Source organism: Patella vulgata, chromosome 4 (genome assembly GCF_932274485.2).
Source record: "Patella vulgata chromosome 4, xgPatVulg1.2, whole genome shotgun sequence".
Taxonomy (NCBI): Eukaryota; Metazoa; Mollusca; class Gastropoda; family Patellidae; genus Patella; species Patella vulgata.
The window spans coordinates 2,216,070-2,238,080 of NC_065882.2; the positions used below are offsets into that span (position 1 = coordinate 2,216,070).

The 22,011-nt window shown below is 38.8% G+C and overlaps 1 protein-coding gene across 1 annotated transcript; it reads left to right on the plus strand.

Annotated features, from left to right (window-relative positions):
* Positions 1 to 1,189: 1,189 nt before the first annotated feature.
* LOC126819714 (uncharacterized) lies at positions 1,190 to 3,157 on the plus strand. The gene has a single exon (XM_050547918.2). The coding sequence runs from the start codon at positions 1,448 to 1,450 to the stop codon at positions 2,657 to 2,659; it is 1,212 nt and encodes a 403-aa protein (XP_050403875.1). The 5' UTR covers positions 1,190 to 1,447; the 3' UTR covers positions 2,660 to 3,157.
* Positions 3,158 to 22,011: the final 18,854 nt, after the last annotated feature.

A 22,011-nucleotide genomic window follows, 5' to 3' on the forward strand; every position in this document is an offset into this window, starting at 1 on the left:
CCTAGCTTTTGAATTTTAGGCCTAGCCTCGGTCATCATTACTAAAGTCGGTGCGATACAAAACATAGCCTCGATTATTCATTTTTGGATTAAATCATCAATGAACGTTAAGCAGCAAATCGCAGGCTAGCGATGACGTCGAGAGTTGATTATGGTCTGGATAAGTTAATTAATGTCTAATTAATAGTTTTTATAAACTTTCAGGCCTAAAGAAAGATCTGCAATAGGCAGATTTAGCTCTTGTATAATGTGTGTTTAAAAACAAAGATTAAAAACAAACGTTACCCCCATTTCATTTCCGTCCTTGCCAGGCCCTCCGCCCTCCACGCACTGACGGAAAATGTCTCTCTCACTACTCACTGAAAATATTTGAGATAGGTCACTGACCTTGTATGGCTTTCAAATGAAATGAAATGGGGTTTAACGTCCTACTGTTCTGCTCCGAACTGCGCTAATGAAGACGGGCATACACCATACAGTGTGCTATGAGGGAAATTTTGCCTGGACAGCGGCACTACGGCCTACTCTTACATCGAATTCCAACTGTCAAGGGATCTTTTACGTGCACACCAATGTGTACACGGGACCTCGGTTTTCCGTCTCATCCGAACGACTAGAAATCTGTCCTTGCCAAGCCCTCCGTCCTGGCAGTCTAAGGCCCATTTTCCATGGACGCGTTTTCACCGGTAAAAAGGTCGGTCTAATGCAAATATAATGGGACCGTTTCCATGTATCCGGCGAAAACGCGTACATGGAATACGGGCTCCGGCGTAGGATCTCGTTTCATTTCAAAAGTTACACACGGGTCTACATATTCCTGTCAGTCCAAACCTTGATCCTCGTCGATCCGTCTTTATTAGCCCAGTTGGGACAGAACCGTAGGACGTTAAACCCCATTTCATTTCATTTTCATTTCGTTGATCCTCGTTTCATTTCTAAAGTATATACAAAAAAAGAACTGTACATTTAACCTTTTCCTTGTCGCGTGAAACTATCGATTTTATGTGACAAGTTTTATGAAATACATGTAGAAATATCCGAAGTTTTCATGTACACTGATTGTACTCGTAAAATCTGATAACTAACTCACGATCAATATAACAGACTGAACGACCGAGGAGGGTTCATCATCTTCAGGACTGAAGAACACAACTCCAAGTCAAGCAGATAGGGAGACGTGTTCACGATTTGATGTGCTGCTGTGACAGAGAACTCACTTTCTTCAGAACACAATCCCACTTATAACAGACGGGGTTGAAATTACATAAGACGTGTTCACGATTTGATGTGCTGCTGTGACAGAGAACTCACTTTCTGCAGAACACAATCCCACTTATAACAGACGGGGTTGAAATTACATAAGACGTGTTCACGTTTTGCCGTGCTGCTATGACCCAGAGCTCACTTTCTTGAGAACACAAAATCAGACAAGGTTGATATCACCGAGGATGTGTTCGCGATTTGCAGTTATGTTGTTACTACTGATACACAACCGGTGCCTCCTCGGTCAAATGTGTTCAAGTATTGATAAATTTGTTAATGTTCATGGTATTTTGGAAAACACGAGAATTAATGCGGAACCGTTTTTGATCAGCAGAAGTGTAGGATTGATAAAATGCTTAAGATCCTGTGCTACTTATTCGCTGTGCAAGGCGTTTAATTTTGAGGATTCCTCTGGCACTTGTGAGTTACATAGGGAGATGGTGATGGAAGAAAATATTGAAAGCTTTAATGGATATCTTACTAGTAATTTATCCAGTTGGCTGAACAAGGACATAAACTATTGTCAGAATCATATGTGTGGTTATAATGCTATTTGTGAACCAAGACTCACTAATTATATATGTACAGTCATTGGATGTTTTGACTCCTTCGAGCCCTTTGCGAACAAGACGACGTTTACCAAGATGATTTATGGTTTTGGTGATATTGTGGCTACGCCTTGCCAAGGTGATTATTATACGAATGTTACGGTGCAGTGTAGTTCGGCTGGAACTTGGACATCATTTAAATGTTACCCATATCAGCAGATAAGAAACTGTAATTTTCTTCATAAAAATTGCAACCCGGCACTCCTTGACGGCGAGTACTGGTTGTATCCACCTAGTCAAAATGGAGTCCGCACCAAGGTCTACTGCCACAACATGCAGACAACTGACCCTGAGGCATTCATCACCCTGCACGAACATAACTTTGCCAGTAAAAGCATCTATGTTTATGACCCAGAATGCTTCAAAATCATGGCCGACGATGTTACCATTAATGCCAACGCCTTGGGTCTAACTACATTCCAGAAAATTAGCTTTGCTCCGGCTACAGGAGATGTCCGTAACGATTATACATTTGCAATAACTAACGACTCCGTACAAACTTTTGGAACAGCAGGAGATTGCGTGGATGAGTCTTATAGTTGTTCTGCTCTAGGAAACTTCCTTATTAATCTATCGGGTACTGGACTGCTAGTTGACCCGGATGTTTCCTGGGTGGAAGATAGTACCAGCAGTGAAATGAACATCACAAATGATGACAATCGGGTAATATCCGGTGTCTGCGGAAAGGGGTGTTCCGGCTGTTCCCCGAGCCCCTCCATCAAGCTAGTTCCCGATCCCGATTATAAACCACCCATGGAGAGTGCCACAAGACCCATCTGTACACTATAACTTTTCCAAACGGGGTGGTAATATCTAGTGACGTAAAGCTAGTGTGTGCACTTTATAATAAGTATCGTAACTTAAAAGTCATGCAAGAGTTAAATCGGACAATTGCAGGTCTTTCTTACCTAAAATGTTATCTAAATTATTAATCAGACATTAATTAACTTATCCAGACCATAATCAAATTTCGATGTCATCGCTAGCCTGCGATATTTACTAGATTATAATCCGAACTGCTGCTCAACGTTCATTGATAATCAAATCAAAAAGTGGATAATCGATACTATGTTTTTTATCGTACCGACTTTAGTAATGATGTTCGAGGCTAAATCCCTAAATTCTCGGTTCAAAAGGGATCGATTTGACTGAAATTTTCAGCAAATTCCTATTAAATTATCTAGTTTTCAACTATTATAGTTTGAACTGCCAGCGCTTTGTCTAATCTCCCATAATGTATCCTTAATAGCATGCTCTTGTTATCCGAGTTGCAGATAACCAAATAAAAAAAAAACACTTATAGCCCTTGGCAGTTGGAATTCGATATAAGAGTAGGCGATAGTGCCGCTGCCCGGGCAAAATTTCCCTCATAGCACACTATGTGGCGTATTCCCGTCTTCATTGGCCCAGTCCGGAGCTGAACAGTAGAACGTTAAACCCAATTTCATTTCATTTCCCTGTTTAGACATTTACAGGAGTGGGGTTGAGAGAAAGAGATGTTAATTTTAAATATTGTAATGCAGACTATTGTGTATCTGTTGTGACATAAAGACGTATAGAAAAACCTATCATTGTTCCTGTTAAATATTTAATTTCAGTATCGTGAGAAAACGTTAACGTCCACTCGACACAAACCAGGTCATTTCGGGACTAATACATGATTCAATTTTATTTCAATAATTCACTTGAACGTAGGGGTCTTTAGCAGTGGGAGGTAACCGGATGGCCCAGAGAAAACCCACACGGTTGGACAGGCGATCCTACTCCTTGTCATGTACAACCGGTGAATCGAAACCACGCCAGTTGACTCGATCACAGACCATATTATTATGATGAAGCGCGCACACGCTAACCATTCGGCCATCCAACCCCCTAACAGTGGCTCGGACGTCGGATATGGTAAGCTTTTTTGAAGGTTTTGGGCTTTCCATATCTGACCGACAAAGCTTCATGGGGTTTTTTTTTTGTCATATTACTTTGAATATTTCTTACACAGTAATAAAGACAAGATCACAAGGTTTTAAATGTTTAACGTCCTAAGAACAACAAAGGTTTATTGTCGCAGACAGCCAGATTGGTTCTGTACACGTTGGCGTGAGAGTAAAAGGGTCCTTGACATTTGAAGTCCGATGAAGATTAGAAGAAAATGCAAAATTCACCCATCGCCTTCATATATATAATGTATATAACATATATAATATATCAAAGGCTTAAACTTGCATTATGCAAGAGCTAAATCTGCCTATTGCAGGCCTTTCTATAGGCCCAAAATGTTTTCTAAATTATTAATTAGACATTAATTAATTATCCAGACTATAATCAACTCTCGATGGCATCGGATTTCTCCGATATTAAATAGATTAGAACAGTTCAGCCATATTTTGATTTAAGCTATTGAGGAGCGAGACTTAGCTTCGAACAACCAGTACGGTGGTTGAAATTATTGCACACGTCTTGTCAAACCTTCAAAGGCTAATATCTTCGCTCGCAATAGAATAATTTGAATTAAATTTTCAAATTATTCTATTCATTTTACATTAACCATTTTCGAACTATTATAGCACGAATGGCTAGCTCTTTATCTAAATCGAGCATAATGTATCTTAAATTCCCTTTACATTATCTATTTTTTAACTATTAAAGTGAGAACTGCCAGCTCTTTATTTCATCTCCCATATCGTATAGATTAACTGCACAGGAACTAGAAAACAAAAGGCCGATTATCTTCTGTTGCTTTTAAAGCAGGACAGAACGGATGTCGATCACAGTAATTGCATTTCGATTAGACAAAACAAATATCCATCATTGGCAACCTGTAAATGCTGTCCATAAAAGAAACCAATCGTTAAAGGGGCTTAGAAAGTTCTCGCTATAATAGTTCAAAACGTACATTTTTAGATAACGTAAATAAAATATGCAGAAAATTTCAGTCAAATTGCTCCACTCTGAACCGAGATATTAGCTTTTGAATTTTAGTCTAATCTCGGCCATCATTTCTAAAGTCGGAACGATAAAAAAAAACAAAGTCTTTGTCATTGAGTTAACTGGCGTGGTTTCCATTCCCCGGTTGTACCTGACAAGGAGTGTGATCGCCTGTCCAACCTCATGGGTTTTCTCCGAATTATTGTAATAATATTGAATCGTATGTTACGCCCCGAAATGACCTAGTTTGTATCGAGTGGCCGTTACCACCCCCACCCCCGCCCTCTCTCTCCGCCTCGTTTTCATTAGCCCAATCGAAGCAGAACGTTGAACCTGATTTCATTTCCTTTCAACGTAGGTAAATTAAATGTAAAATAATTTCATAAGAATTGGAGTGCTTTGTTATCGTATTCTTGGATGGGCAGGCTTGAATATCTAACTTACGCCTTGGTCGTTTCATTACAAATAGATGAACTACAATAAAAACAATGGGATAATACCGTCTGGGGGATTCGTCTAATTGAAATGAGTTAAACGAACTGTTTCTTGACTTAGATCATCATCATAGAATAATGATAATGTAATTAGAGAGATTCATTAATGAAATGTAATAAATAAAATGATATGGGGTTTAACGTCCTTCTGTTCTGCTCCGAACTGGACTAATGAAGACGGGTATACGCCATACAGTGTGCTATGAGGGACATTTTGCCCGGACAGCGGCACTACGGCCTTATCTTATATCGAATTCCAACTGTCAAGGGATCTTTTACGTACACGGGACCTCGGTTTTTTCGTACCATCCGAACGACTAGACAACTGTCCTTGTCAGGCCCTCCGTCCTGCATCACTGACAAGGGGGAACCACGCCGGAAAATCTGGATGAACTTTCTCGGCCAATGCAGGGATCGAACACCCGACCTCCAGGCTGGAATGTAATATCTATAAAGGTAGTTAATACCAATTAGAAACATTCTTAGGAAGAATTAGGAACCTGGGTTAAACTAACCTTGATAACATTTTTATTTGCCATTGAGGTGCATGGCCGAATGGTAAGCACATGCACACTGTATCATAAGGTCTGTTATTGAGTCAACTAGCGTGGTTTCGATTCCCCGGTTGAACGTGACAAGGAGTAGGGTCGCCTGTCCAACCTTGTGGGTTTTTTTTCCGGGTGCCCTGGTTTCCGCCCACTGCTAAAGACCCCATATGCGCAAGCGAATTAATTAAATAAAATTGAACCATGTGTTAGTCCCGAAATGGTGCTCGAGAACAATAGAAAGGGTTTTTTTTTAAAAAAAAAATAAAATTATAAATTATTTTACAAAATAAAAATTATAAATTATTTTACAAAATAAAAATTAAAATACAAAATATAAAATATATAAATTCAAAACAAAAATTGTTCGTATTAAATATTTATTAAAAAAATAAATATGAAAAATAATGATCATTATATTGGGGTTTATAGTTTCGAATACGTTATTATTATTTTTTTTTCTTTTGTTTTAACAATACTGAAATTTGAATCTGGGGTTTATAAATTATTATTTTTTTAATTTTAGAAATAGATAATATCGATCGATAAGCATGTATTTTTATACGCCCACATTTTCATGTGGACGTATATTGTCGTCGCCCCTGTCCGTCCGGACGTCCGGGACTCTCTACAGGCCACAATTCTTGTCCGATTTTGACGAAACTTGAAATATAGGTTTATCCCCAAAAGATCTCGGCTGCTTTCGATATTGGCATGTATCGGATCGAAACTTCATGGATTATGGCCCCTGTTTGTACGAAAAATCACGTTTTTAGCTTGTGGACCCTATAGAGGTCACAATTTTTATCCGATTTTGTTGAAACTTGAAATGTAGGTTTATAACCCAAAGATCTCAGTTCCTGTCGATATTCGCGCATATCGGACCGTAACTTCCTGAATTATGGCCCCTGATTGTACGAAAAATCATGTTTTTAGCTTGTGGACCCTATAGAGGTCATAATTTTTATCCGATTTACAAAACCGTATTATTATATCACCGTTACGCCCTAAGGACGACTGAGTTTGAATTTCGTGAATATCGGCCCAAAATTGACAGACAAAATGTCAGCCGTTCGTTCTCAAATAGCGTAAAAATATGGTATATCAAGGTTGTGGACCCTATAGAGGTCACAATTTTTATACGCCCACATTTTCATGTGGACGTATTATGCCGTCGCCCCTGTCCGTCCGGACGTCCGTCCGTCCGTCCGTCCACAATTGTTTGTGGACTCTCTACAGGTCACAATTCTTATCCGATTTTGACGAAACTTGAAATATAGGTTTATCCCCAAAAGATCTCGGCTGCTTTCGATATTGGCATGTATCGGATCGAAACTTCATGGATTATGGCTCCTGATTGTACGAAAAAATCACGTTTTTAGCTTGTGGACCCTATAGAGGTCACAATTTTTATCCGATTTTGTTGAAAATTGAAATGTAAGTTTATAACCCAAAGATCTCGGTTCCTTGCGATATTCGCGCATATCGGACCGTAACTTCCTGAATTATGGGCCCTGATTGTACGAAAAATCGCGTTTTTAACTTGTGGACCCTATAGAGGTCATAATTTTTATCCGATTTAAAAAACCGTATTATTATATCACCGTTACACCCTAAGGATGACTGAGTTCGAATTTCGAGAAAATCGGCCCAAAATTGGAAGACAAAATGGCCGCCGTTCGTTTTCAAATAGCGTAAAAATATGGTATATCAAGGTTGTGGACCCTATAGAGGTCACAATTTTTATCCGATTTTGTTGAAACTTGAAATGTAAGTTTATAACCCAACGATCTCGGTTCCTTTCGATATTTGCGCATATCAGACCGTAACTTCCAGAATTATGGCCCCTGATTGTACGAAAAATCGCGTTCTTAGCTTGTGGACCCTATAGAGGTCATAATTTTTATCCGATTTCAAAAACCGTATTATTATATCACCGTTACACCCTAAGGACGGCTGAGTTCGAATTTCGTGAAAATCGGCCCAAAATTGACAGACAAAATGGCCGCCGTTCGTTCTCAAATAGCGTAAACATATGGTATATCAAGGTTGTGGACCCTATAGAGGTCACAATTTTTATCCGATTTTGTTGAAACTTGAAATATAAGTTTATAACACAAAGATCTCGGTTCCTGTCGATATTTGCGCATATCGAATTGTAATTTCCTGAATAATGGCCCTTGATTGTAGGAAAAATAACTTTCTTCTTAGCTTGTTCTCTATCCATCTCTCGAAAATGTGGGCGTATCCTGCCTGGCAGCCGCTGGTTTGTATACATTTTATGTATTTTTCATGATTTTTGTTTGTACCTTGGGCATTTTAAATATATCTTTTACTAGAAGTAAGTAGACTAATGCTTCTGTTAGATTTTATACGTACATTACAATTCTAATCGATCGATAATTTGTAATAAAAGACTTGATAAACAATACATAAAAACGACAGATGAACTTGTAGATCTGGACTAACTAGGCGCAAACGACTTCCATCCAGTTTGGACTGTTTAATTGAAGTAGAATTGCATGTACATTACAAAATGTAATAACTGAATCGATCTATATGCATGCATATGTGTTCTTCGGGCTATTTTAAGGTTTCAAAGAATAAAGTTATCCGCCCTTGCATTCTTTGTTAATGGAAGTGATTTTATATGTATTTGACTTTCGAAAATTGATTTAAACAAAATGCTATTACTTAAAGCGAGAATTTTATATTTTCTAAGAAAGTCAAAACATAATTATTTCTATGTCTTTCGCTCAATAGGTTGTCAACTCACTATTATACGATCATGGGTATCATTCTCACACTTAAAAATCATTCACCCCGGAAATAATAATACAATTACCCCCCCCCCCCCGCTGTTTTTTCTATTTCCCCCATGGAATAGCTATCTTAAAACGTTTGAATTTGAAGTTAAAAATGATATTTTTGCCAATTTCTCAACTGGTTATAGTGAATTATAGGATTAATAGGATCATTCTGTAACAAGGTATACTGTTTATAGATACCATCTATTTTAAGGCTTTATTTTAATACATTTTAAAAATATAACTTAAAAATATGAAATTGTGGCTTTAACGAATCCATCATATTATAATATCCATATTTATTTTATGATCAGTAGTGGAATACCGCGTTTTATCAGTGAAATAAAAGTGTTAATCCACTTGCTAGCAGTAGTCCATGTTGTTTTTACCTAAAATAATTGTAAAATCATAAAATAAATAGAACATTTGTCGTTTTGTCGTGAATAACATATTTTATTTCATCTCTAAGCAAGAAAACTTTATATTTTCACTCATGCTACGCATTCGTGAAAATAAAAGTTTTCTTGCTTCTCGATGAAATAAAATATGTTATTCACTCTAAAACGACAAATATCCTCTATATATTGACTTGTGCTACTTTGGTGTTATTAGAATCCACTCGAGGGTAAAACTTCATTTCTTCGTGTTTATATTCTATATTATTAACAAAGATAAAATTAGATGTAAAATCAATTAAAACCCATTAAACTGGTTATTACTGAAGTTAGAATACATCTACGTGAATAATTGTGGAACTCAAAATGGGTTATTTTTAAAGGGACAATAACACTCTTGCTGGCTTGACAGCTCCAGAAAATAAAAAAATAGCCTTATTCTAAGTACTAGATGTGTTAGTGTCCTACCTGTTGTGTAAATTATCCATTAAATCCTATTTTACTTGTCCAGAGGGTTTGAAAATATTTTTAAATCCAAGTCACATTTGAAAAGCTTTACGTCAGGCTTTTCAAATCATTTAGTTGAATTTTTCCAATTTTTTAAATTAGTTGTGTTAAGATGAAATTTGTATCATCAATTAATTGGAATATTGTAAAAAATAGTACAATTTGTTGACCAGAATAAAGATTGGGACATATTATTCAGTTACAACAAGAGTGGTATTGAGCCTTTAAAGTAACGAAACGTGTTTTGCATTTTTGGGAAATTATCAAATTTCTCACGGCTTAATCCACGCTAATATCAATCTGATTACAACACAGATACTATTTCGTTTCGTTTTTAATTTTTTCTAGTTCAAAATTTCGTTTTACTTGTCTTTACTAAGCTAGGATCTGGAAGAGTTGTTATCATTGACGTGTTCTAGGTGATGTAAGAGATTAGCCAATGAAACAGTCTGTTACGGCGAGCTTTCGGCGTGAGGTTCACGGAATTGTGGGTAATCCACTAGAAACATCAATGCTGATTGGTTAATCAAATGTCTGACGTCATAGGGTCAAAAGCCGCTCGTACTCTGACGCGACCTCCCAAAACAACTGGTCAGATCTTTATGTAGTGTAGGTCTTCGAAAGTATAAAAAACGAAACGAAATGTAGATCTGTATTTTCATCAGTTTGCGCTACTAGATACTAAGATGGATTATTTAACAAGAAAAATAAAGATGGCGGCGGAATTGTGATATATGTAGTGATCGATGGAATTTTCAATTCGTCATATATTTGTAAATACGGATTTCGAATTCCTACTTTCAAGGGTTCTTTTACGTGTGTTACGTATTATACTATACGCGCGTGATAGTCTTAATATTTGTCTAGGAAGGGACGTCACGCCACTACCTCTCTTGTAGCTAAATCTATTTGTTAAGGCCAGCTCAATTTTTGTCTAGCGCCGCTGCCCAGGCAAAATTTCCCTCATAGCACACTGTATGGCGTATGCCCGTCTTCATTAGCCCAGTTTAGGAGCAGAACAGTAGGACGTTAAACCCTATATCATTTCAGCTGAGATGTAAATAAGGTTAGGACACGTGATTGTTGGCGAGATTGTAGGTTAGGTTTAAGAATTTGGGGGAGAGGTTAAGTCTCCACATAAGCACTGACCTAGGATGATAAAAATTTGGTTCATGATATTTCCTAGTTTTATATAAAAAAAAACAAAATTACATACAATACATTAGATTTATATACAAAGTTGATTTCGCTGTTTTTTTTGTATTGGTGGCGCTGATCGTCTTTCTTTGATGTCGCTTGTGGTAATCTGGTGGTTTTCTTTCTGAAGAAAAAAGAACAAATTTGAGGCTCTCGGGTGAGAGCCACATTAGCGTGTTTCCTACTAAGGACTGGATTTTCTAAAAATGAGTTTTTTCCACTATAAAGTGGTGAGGGCAAGGGATTCTTATAACTAGTTGAATTTATTTACTAAGGGTTAGAGCTAGGGTTTGATATATTCTTTGCTTTGGGTTAGGGTGAGGACTGGTGTTATTTAGTCTAATTCACTGTGCACTGAGATGTCTTTCAGATTTTTATTTTTAGAATATGCAATTATAAGTTTCTGTGTGAAGATTTTCGGATGATTTTCCTGGAGATCAATATAGTGTTTCTGATGATTTTGGATGCTTTTGCTGCTGTTGCGATAAATGGGACTACAAAAGAGGCCATTGCGCTAGCCATATGGATAACAAGACCTAGAGGGGTGGGGGGCTTTTGTTTTCAATTTGTCAATCCAGAATTTTTCTTTTGTTAGCCTAAACATTTTAATTTCTTCTGTAGTCTCAAAGTCACTCTTAGTCTTTTCTATTGGCGTTACAATGAGATCGAAAATTTCATGATTTGGTTGGTTGAAGTGAATTGAGGCCGGTTTGTCTTTTTTTGGTGACTATGTCTCACCGATGAGCGTTAATTCTCTCCCGAAGGGCATTTTGGGTCTCCCCTACGTATTGTTTGTCACATTGTCTACATGAAATTGGATAAATTATGTTTGAACTACTGCATGAAAGTTGGTCTAATATTGGGAATTGGATGCCAGATGTTTTGTTATGGAAATATGTTTTTGCATGGTTGACATCTTTGGTGGCAACAAGTTTTCGTTTTAACTTCTGATTGCATATTATTTGTTTCTTTATAGAGTGTTGTTTTTTATTCGTCGGAGATAGCGTTTGAAGTATCCACTTTCTCTTAGTTTGCTAAATACCAGCGTACATGCCTCAAAGTCGGTCTTCTGGGTACATGTCCTATGAAAACGTAGAATCTGAATTTTTTTGATGCCAGAGAAGGTATGTTTTGGTTGAAAGGAGCTTTTGAACAATAACTGATGTGTGTCTGAAATGGTCTATATATTGTGATACATTATATGATTCGCTGCCACAGTCTGATATTACTGGGCGTCCCTTAGGTAATTTATTAGCTATAAACCATTCCGTTTCTGGATTTTTATGTATTTTTGGTAGCGTATAGAGATGTCAATACACAAAAAACACATACTTATGGAAAAACAGCTACTTATTTATTTGGGCGACGTTTCGAAGAGTATTCTCTCAACGTTATCAAGCTAATACAGTAATACAAGAATAATGAGATCAATATATACAGAAAACTGTAACAACAACCTACCGACAGAAAAAACCCGCAAAATTATTGAGGCCATACACATTAAAAGAAACAGTCCAGACCTCAACCGCGACACAGGGATATTCCTGCCTAGTGCTTATGATGAACTTATTAAATATACCTAAATTATGTGTTTTCCATCACCCCCACTCATTCTACAGTACAGTGGATAAGAAACCTTTGTGAATTTTTATGAGTTTTATTATTTTTCATTTTTCTAATATTATTATCAATTTATCAGTTATATCCACTCTATTTCTTAGAATTATTACACATATGGGTTACTCTAGTCTAATTGTACATTTAATCACACAGACATATAAAGTTAATTACCATTATCTAAACAAACCATGGTATATCATAATTGTATTGTAGGTACTATCCCATTCTGTCGGTAGTATTGTATCTATCATCATAGCTACCTAATTGCTTAACTATACTCAATGGCTACTCTTCACACTTAATTAGTTTTTGTAGAATAAACCCCTTTGATCTTGTTGTTGTCCTGTATGGTTTCATGAATTGTTGTTACAGTTTTCTGTATATATTGATCTCATTATTCTTGTATTACTGTATTAGCTTGATAACGTTGAGAGAATACTCTTCGAAACGTCGCCCAAATAAATAAGTAGCTGTTTTTCCATAAGTATGTGTTTTTTGTGTATTGCTCTACCCAGTTACTAAATGCCTCTTAAAGATTATAGAGATGTCGTTGTCGGCAGTCAGATTTTGCTGTTATGTATTCTTTGTCTTGCAATTCATGTAAGATGGTGTTTATTAAGGTTGCAGTGTCCTTAAAGATGGGTTGGTCTAATTTAGTGTAATGTTTAGGATTATTTAATTGTTTTTCTGTCTCAGAGATATAGTCTATGCGATTCATGATGATACAACACGAGCCTTTGTTTAATGCTGTGTTTGTTGCTCGGTTGAGATCTGTTTCTTGTGATTGTTGTTGAAGGGATGATATTGCTGTGTTCATTTCGTCGAAAGTTTCCATGTGGATTTTTCTGTGAATATTTTTTTTACCTCTGCCGGGTTTGTTCCTAAAAAAAATAAGTCAATGAAAGGGTTCTTTGGAAGCGATCGGTTGCTTGACTGATGGGGTCTATGGATGTTACTGTGGGGGTTGAAGTGCCACTGCCAATGACCCCTACGCGCAAGCGAATTATTGAAATAAAATTGAATCATATGTTAGTCCCGAAATGACCCAGTATGTGTCGAATAGACGTTAAACTCTCTCTCTCTCTCTCTCTCTCTCTTTCTTTCATTTAATATGAACTTAACATCACCCAATTATAATCCAGTTTGCACTCTGCTTTGACGTTAATCATGTTTCTTAAAATTAAACTTTTGACACTGATTGAACTGTTGAATTCAGTGGATCGATAGATCGATGACATTTAAAATAAAACCAACAGCATATCTGAGTGTCCCGATAGATAGCGTATTATAAATAGGATTTATTGATAATATTCTAGTCTTCGTCCTAATAGGTTGTATTATAAGGTCTATCTTCGAGTCAACTGGTGTGGTTTCGATTCCCCAGTTGTACATGACAAGTGGAACGGTCGTCTGTCCAACCTGGTGGGTTTTACTCCGGGTACTCCGGTTTCCTCCCACAGGATGATATCACCATCGGTGGAAGCGGCCGTTAAACACTAACAGAAGACGGAGATTTATTGTATTTAATCAACAAATGCCACTCTAAGTTTATATTGTTTTTTCAGGTTCTAGAATAGGTTGAGGTGGGTTGAGTGGCCGAATGTCAAGTGGCGTGTTTCCATTCCCCGCTTCTAGGTGACAAGGAGTAGTGTCGCCTATCCAACCTCGGAGGTTTTCCTCGGATCATCCCGTTTCCTCCCGTTGCTGAAGACCCATACGCACATATATTTTCCCCCTTCCCTGTAGATTAGTTTGAAATATGGCGACTATGTTGTTGTTTGTTTGTTGACGTACGCGCGCTGTATCATAAGGTCTATCATTTAAAGAATTTATAAGTTGTCATCAACTAGCGTGGTTTCGATTCCCCGGTTGTACGTGACATGGAGTAGGGTCGCCTGTCCAACCTCGTGGGTTTTCTCCGGATCCTCCGGTTTCCCCCCACTGCTTAAGACATGAAATGACCTAGTTTGTGTCGAGTGAACGTTAAACCCATCTCTCTCTCCCCCTCTCCTACAGGGTTATACTAACAGGGTTTGGGACGTTTTTAATTTTATAATTGGTCAAAGAAAACATATTTCCAGCATTGATTTTATTATTTTAGTCTAGGCTGTCACGATTTTTTAAAATCTTATAATTACAATATGACGCATTGTTTAATTAAAAATTAGATTTTTTATTATTTGATCGAATTCGATTAAACATTTATCGGTAGTACATTGAAAAACGGATTTGAATTGATGCTGAAACCATTCCCATAAATCGTCTTGTAATTCTCTATTTCGTTTTTGTACGATTTCTAAATCCTCTACAATATGTTTTTTGAAGCAACACGAAAATCTCATCCATTCAAATCTGTTGCCTTTGTTATTTATTCAATGTCTTGCCGGATAAGGGGTCTTATATCTTTGACATTATTAATATTTCATGCCTGAAGAATGATAATGTAGGATTGTCATTGTTATAAAGCAATAATAGATATGTGGAAAGTTGGTGGATTTATTTGAACCTCTTTATGATATTAAATACGTATGTTGGTTTGTCTAAGCTACTGTTTACTTGTAAACTATGAGTGATATCAGGCTAATCACATCCTCGCAAACCAAAACCAGTACGAATACTGGGTATAATTATTTTAATGTAGCCCCGTGTATACATTGGCGTGCACGTAAATGAAATGAAATGAAATGAAATGGGGTTTAACGTCCTACTGTTCTGCTAATAACCTGGGCTAATGAAGACGGGCATACGCCATACAGTGTGCTATGAGGGAAATTTTGCCCGGGCAGCGGCACTATCGCCTACTCTTATATCGAATTCCAATTGGCAAGGGATCTTTTACGTGCACGCCAATATGTACACGGGACCACGGTTTTCCATCCTATCCGAACGACTAGACAGCTGTCCTTGTCAGGCCCTCTGTCCTGTATCACTGACAAGGGGAAACCACGCCGGAAAATCTGGATGAACTTTCTCGGCCAATGCAGGGATCGAACACCCGACCTCCAGGCTAGCGAGCCAGCGTCTTACCCACTTAGCCACGTGATCCCCCGGCGTGCACGTAAAAGATGGGGAAAGTCTATTTAGTCTTTGTGTGTATTACAGATTATTTTATTGTATGTATCCATACTAAACTTAGACTGTCTGTCGACAGTAAGCTCCGCTTGATAACAGACACTAAGCTAGTTGACCGACATTTTAAGTCCTAAATCTACGATTGTATTCAAAAACAGTAAGTATACTTCACAAACTTTGTTACGTATTTATTCTGCTTCCATTTACAAAATGGAGAAAGTTTATTTCGTCTTTGTGTGTATAACAGATGTAAAACGGAGTAGAAACGCATAACAAAACAGTGTACTAATTTATTGAATATGGTGGCCATTTAGGACAGAGATCTATGCTCGAAGCATAAAGCAGGTGAATTTCTGTGTGCGAATGGTATGTGTGACCATTGTCAAATAATATCGTTGACCATTATGGTTTCTGTTGAATGAATGAGAGAGAGAGAGAGAGAGAGAGAGAGAGAGAGAGGGGTTAACGTCCACTCGACATAGGGGTCTTTAGTAGTGGCGGAAACCGGAGGACCCGGAGAAAACCCATGAGGTTGGACAGGCGGCCCTACTCCTTGTTTGTCACGTACAACCGGGGAATCGAAACCACAGATCACATTACGTTTTGGTTTTTTTATAGTTCAAAATTTCGTTTTACTTGTCTTTACTACACTAGGATCTTGAAGAGGTGAGGGATTAGCCAACAATGAAATGATCTGTTATGGCGAGTTTTTGGCGTGAGATGCACGGAATTGTGGGTGATCCACTAGAAACATCAACGCTGATTGGCTAATCAAATGTCTGGCGTTATAGGGTCAAAAGCCGCACGTATGACCTCTTACGCGACAATCCACTACAACTTGTCAGATCTTCATGTAGTAGAGCTCTGACGCAACCTCTCATTACAACCGGTCAGATCTTCACGTAGTAGAGCTCTGACGCAACCTCCCATTACAACCGGTCAGATCTTCATGCAGTAGAGGCCATCGAAAGTATAAAAAAAGAAACGAAATATAGATCTGTATTTTAATCTGATTGTGTTTTGCGAGGATGGTCTAAAATACACGTAACTAACAGTATTTTGTTGTATTTTTCGATGTTAGACGTTCAGATTAAAATGTAACATAAAGGAGAAATACGATAATATAATTCTGTTAATAAAAATTGTTTATTCTGTGTGGTGGAAGGTTCTGAAGCTCATTAACCTATTCCTAGCCAACTATCTGAAGCTTCAGAGAAATAACATTGTCCAGTTGTCTGGTCGAGTCTGCTATATCACTTTAGTGCAGTGGTTCTTAACCTTTTCTTGCCCACGGCACACCTTTGAACACATGAAAAAATAGCGGCACACCTGGCTAAATATATATGAAAAATATTTGAATTTTGTATAAATAAAAAACATGACAAGTCATAGAGAAAAACACAGCTACGAACCTACCAGTAGACACCAATGAATCCTCACTTGGGATCACGTAGTTTTTCGCATTTACGTAGTGTGCTGTTGAACATTTCGCGGCACACTGGTTGAGAATCACTGCTTTAGTGGAAGCAGATGTTAAAGAACCAAGCCAGTCAATCAATCCTGTCGAGTTCAAGACAACTCCCTTTATCCTGGATAAACCTGGACAGTCCGGTTTCTGAAATCCCTTAATAGGAAATGTATGTGAGCGCTGTAAACTATTTTGATCTGAAAACTTCAATGAATGCAAAATTGTTGACAGGCTGATATTTGATTTGCATATATTTAAGCGAACTTCTATAATTATTGCAAATCGAGTGGCCACCGGAATAGGATACAATTCTATGGAATACACATATGCCCTTTCGAGGCGATAGTGATGCACTTAGATAATTTGCTGCCGCCCCAAGAAGTGTCGGCTCCGGGCATAATGCCCCCTTCAGCCACCGGAATAGGATACAATTCTATGGAATACACATATGCCCTTTCAAGGCGATAGTGATGCACTTAGATAATTTGCTGCCGCCCCAAGAAGTGTCGGCTCCGGGCATAATGCCCCCTTCAGCCCCCCCCCCCCCTATATGAGGGCCCTGAGAATACATTATTACAAATCGGGGTAATGACGAAGGGTGTCATTAATGCTAGGTTCCGACTATCCCCGTTTTAACCGTGGAGTAATCGTGGTGATCCTATAAGGTCTTATCATATATTGAGGTCAGTTGTGGCAATCGTGTTGATCGTATCGAAACATATCCGAAGGTATCTGCACGTAGCAGATTGTAGACTCAATAGAGATAATCCTATCGTAACGCCTTATGCTAGGTTCACGCTGCCTTGCAATGTGTAACGATAGGATTGTCTCAACAGGGACAATAGAGATAATCCTATCGTAACACCGTAACGCCTTATGCTAGGTTCACACTGCCTTGCAATGCGTTACGATAGGATTATCTCAACGATCTGTAAGTGCAGATACGTTCGGATACGTTTCGATACGATCAACACGATTGCTATAACTGCCCTCAATATATGATAAAACCTAATAGGATCATCCCCATTACTCCACGAATAAAACCACGATTTCAATCGTAGCGCAAATCGTGATAGTTGAAACCTAGTATAAAGATCTTAAATGATCGATTTTGCCGTGTTTATAGACATCGTTAGCTAAACATCGGTTTGTTATGTTATTGTGAGGTTCATTAACACAACTTAAAAAGGTTTCTGGCTTAACGACCTTAATCCTAGAAATGTTTGATTTGATTCCCGTGACACGTGATAAAAGTGAAACACGGTTAATTATACTGTTTCTCCTCTGGGGACTTAAGCTCTGTACACACTGCCAACATTTTCGGCAACATGTTGATCAGGTGCGATGTTGGTGAAAAAAGTTGATAGTGTGTACAGTTCGGTAACATTCGGCAACATGTTGTCCAAATGTTGCCGAAATAAATACACGATCAATTTTGTTGCCCAGATGCTAATGATGTTGCAGAGTTTTATCCAATCAGAAATGGGTCATAAATCACATGATCTACCTGGAGTCAAGTGATGTAGACAAAATGGCAGCTACCAGCAAGGAATGGTTGTTAAGTTGCCGTGTGTATACAGGGCCAAAATTTTGTTGCCCAGGCGTATTGCCGAGATGTTTCCGAAAATGTTACCGAAAATGTTGGCAGTGTGTACAGAGCTTTAAGTTAAATCAAAGATTAATTGTAACGTTGTTAAAACTGGTGGTTCATCACCATAGAAACCAGTGAGAACAAAGGACTATGAAGTTATCCTATATGAGATTTAAGCAAATAAAGCCTGCGGTGTCTACGATATCATTCTTGGTGGAAGTGAACGTAAAACTCTAGGAATGAACGAACGAAAGTCTGAGATGCGGCGACTGCACTTCAAGTCCTAAGCTTGGACTTAAAAGGGAGAGAGAGAGAGAAAAATAGGGTTTAACGGCCACTCGACACAAACTAGGTCATTTCGGGACTAACACATGGTTCAATTTTATTTCAATAATTCGCTTGCGCGTAGGGGTCTTTAACAGTGGGAGGAAACCGGAGGACCCGGAGAAAACCCACGAGGTTGGACAGGCGACCCTACTCCTTGTCACGTACAACCGGGGATTCGAAACCCCGCCAGTGGACTCAATGACAGACCGTATGATACAGCGCAGCGCGCACGTGCTAACCATTCGGCCATCCAACCCCCCTGGACTTAAAAGGAAATGAAATGAAATGGGGTTTAACGCCCTACTGTTCTGCGCCTACTAGGTTAATGAAGACGGGCATGCGCCCTACAGTGTACTATGAGGGAAATTTTGCTCAGGCAGCGGCACTATGACCTACTCTTATATCGAATTCCGACTGCCAGGGGATCTTTTACGTGGAACGCCAAAGTATACACGGGACCTCGGTTTTTCGCCCCTTCCGATGCTTAAAATGACTTAACCAGTTACTCATTTGTTTTCTATAATATTCAAAATTTCAAAACACGAATTAGAGTTCGATGTTGATCCATGCCAATCAATATTGATGTTGTTATCTTGCCGTGAAATTATGGGATCCTAATATCCATTATTTAAGACACAATTAACATTTTATAATCAGTACACGACTCGTGTACTCTGTGACTTCGAGGGTAATTTACAAAGAAAAACATAGCCCACAAGATAATGGGTGTAATCAAAAATGGCTTATTCACGACACGAGGATCGCGTGGCTAAGTGGGTAAGACGCTGGCTCGCTAGCCTGGAGGTCGTGTGTTCGATCACTGCATTGGCCGAGAAAGTTCATTTAGATTTTCCGGCGTGGTTCTCCCTTGTCAGTGATGCAGGACGGAGGGGCTGACAAGGAAAGCTGTCTAGTCGTTCGGATGGGACGAAAAACCGAGGTCCCCGTGTACACATTGGCGTGCACGTAAAAGATCCCTTGGAAGTTGGAATTCGATATAAGAGTAGGCCGTAGTGCCCTCATAGCACACTGTATAGCGTATGCCTGTCTTCATTAGCCCAGGTTAGGAGCAGAACAGTAGGAAGTTAAACCCCATTTCATTTCATTTCATTTATTCACGACACAATAATTTTTAGAAAACGCGTAGAATGGACTAAGCAGGCTCAAACTATTACTGTTCAATTTGGACAATTCACGTATTTTTAAAAAGATATTTGAAAGAAAATTATAATTTTTTTTAAAAATGATTAAGAATTACAATACAAAGTTTAAAAATGAATGGAAATCACTTCCTGTGCACGTAAAAGACCCCTTAGCAGTTAGGATCCGATATAAGAGTAGATCGTAAAGCCGTGGTCCGTTAAAATTTCCCTCATAGCACACTGTATGGAGTATGCCCGTATTAGTCCAATCGGAGGAGGCAGGGGCGGGGGGGGGGGGGGCGAATGGGTAGCACGTGCACGCTGTATCGTAGGGTCTGTCATTGGGTCAACTGGCGTGGTTTCTATTCCCCGGTTGTACGTGACAAGGAGTAGGGTCGCCTGTCCAACCTCGTAAGATTTGTCGGGGTCCTCCGGTCTCCTCCCACAGCTAAAGACCCCCACGCGCAAGCGAATTATTGAAATAAAAATTAAACCATACGTTAGTCCCGAAATGACCTAGTTTGTGTCGAGTGGACGTTAAACTCCATTTCTCTCTCTCTCCAGTCGAAGCAGAACAGTAGGACGTTAAACTCAATTTCATTTTTTTTTTAAAGATTCTAAGGAATAAAGCTTTGTGCCCTTTAAAGGAATACATAATGTCCAAGCATAATCTTTAAATCTGCTGTTCATGTCTGAAAAAGTAATGCCTCAGTGAAATGAAATGAAATGGGGTTTAACGTCCTACTGTTCTGCTCCTATGCTGGGCTAATGAAGACGGACATACGCCATACAGTGTGCGATGAGGGGAATTTTGCCCGGGCAGCGGCACTATTGCCTACTCTTATATCGAATTCCAATTGCCAAGGGATCTTTTACGTGCATTCCACGGGACCTCGGTTTTTTCGTCTCATCCGAAGGACTAGACAGCTGTCCTTGTCAGGCCGTCTGTCCTGCATCACTGACAAGGGGGAACCACGCCGGGAAATCTGGATGAACTTTCTCAGCCAATGCAGGGATCGAACACCCGACCTCCAGGCTAGCGAGCCAGCGTCTCACCCACTTTAATGCCTCAGTAGATAAGGCCCTGGCTCGCTAAATAACCCTTGACAGTTGAAATTCGAAATAAGAGTAAGGCGCACAATTCATGGCGTGTACGTAAAAGATCCCTTGGCAGTTGGAATTCGACATAAGAGTAGGTCATAGTGCCGCTGCCCGGGCAAAATTTCCCTCATAATACACTACAAAGTACAAGTTATAAGGCCGTCTTTATTAGCCCTGTTGGTGTACAAAAGTAGGGGGTTAAACCCCATTTCACTTCCATAATAAAATGGATATTTCTCCGCCCATATCCGAACGTCTGAACGTCAGGACGCCCGTTCAAATTTGTTCTCGGGCAGTCAAAAGGTCACCATTTTTATTTGATTTTGATGAAATTTAAAATATATGTTTATGACCCACATATATCGGATAAGTTTGAATTTGGGACGCGTCTGACGGCAACTTCTTGGTTCACTGACCCCCGCATTTCTTGTATAGTTGTGGAGTATGTACGATGGTTATGGAACACCAGAGTCCACCACTTTTCCTTCCGATTCATATAAAACGTACCATATAATGTTAACGATGTTAACGATCGAAAGTTATTGTACGAGTTCAATTTTGATCTGCATGAGACCACAACTGATATGATTATTGCCCTTGTTGTTTATGTGATTTATGTACAGAGATCTTAGGGGTGTCTGGTTTTTGGTGTGCATCTGACCTAGTGTTCTGGAGTTAAAATATATGATAATGATCAATCCGGTCATACAGCGATCTTTCGTTAACTGAAAGTCAGTCATCTTTACAAATGGCAGCCATCTTGAATGGCTAATGGAGGTTTTCAAAAGCGTAGTCCTCAAGGAGTATTTGTGTTAGTTTTGAGAATTTGAACGATTTCGACGTTTTTCTGCAGTTTCTAAACCAATCTAATTAAAATACAGATCGTTTCCCTTTTTATACATTCGATGGCCTACACTACATGAAAATCTGACTAGTTGTTTTGGGAGGTCGTG

What these genes read in the sequence shown, in the direction of transcription:
- LOC126819714 (XM_050547918.2), top strand. Translation starts at nt 1,448, where the DNA reads ATGTGTTCGCGATTTGCAGTTATGTTGTTACTACTGATACACAACCGG.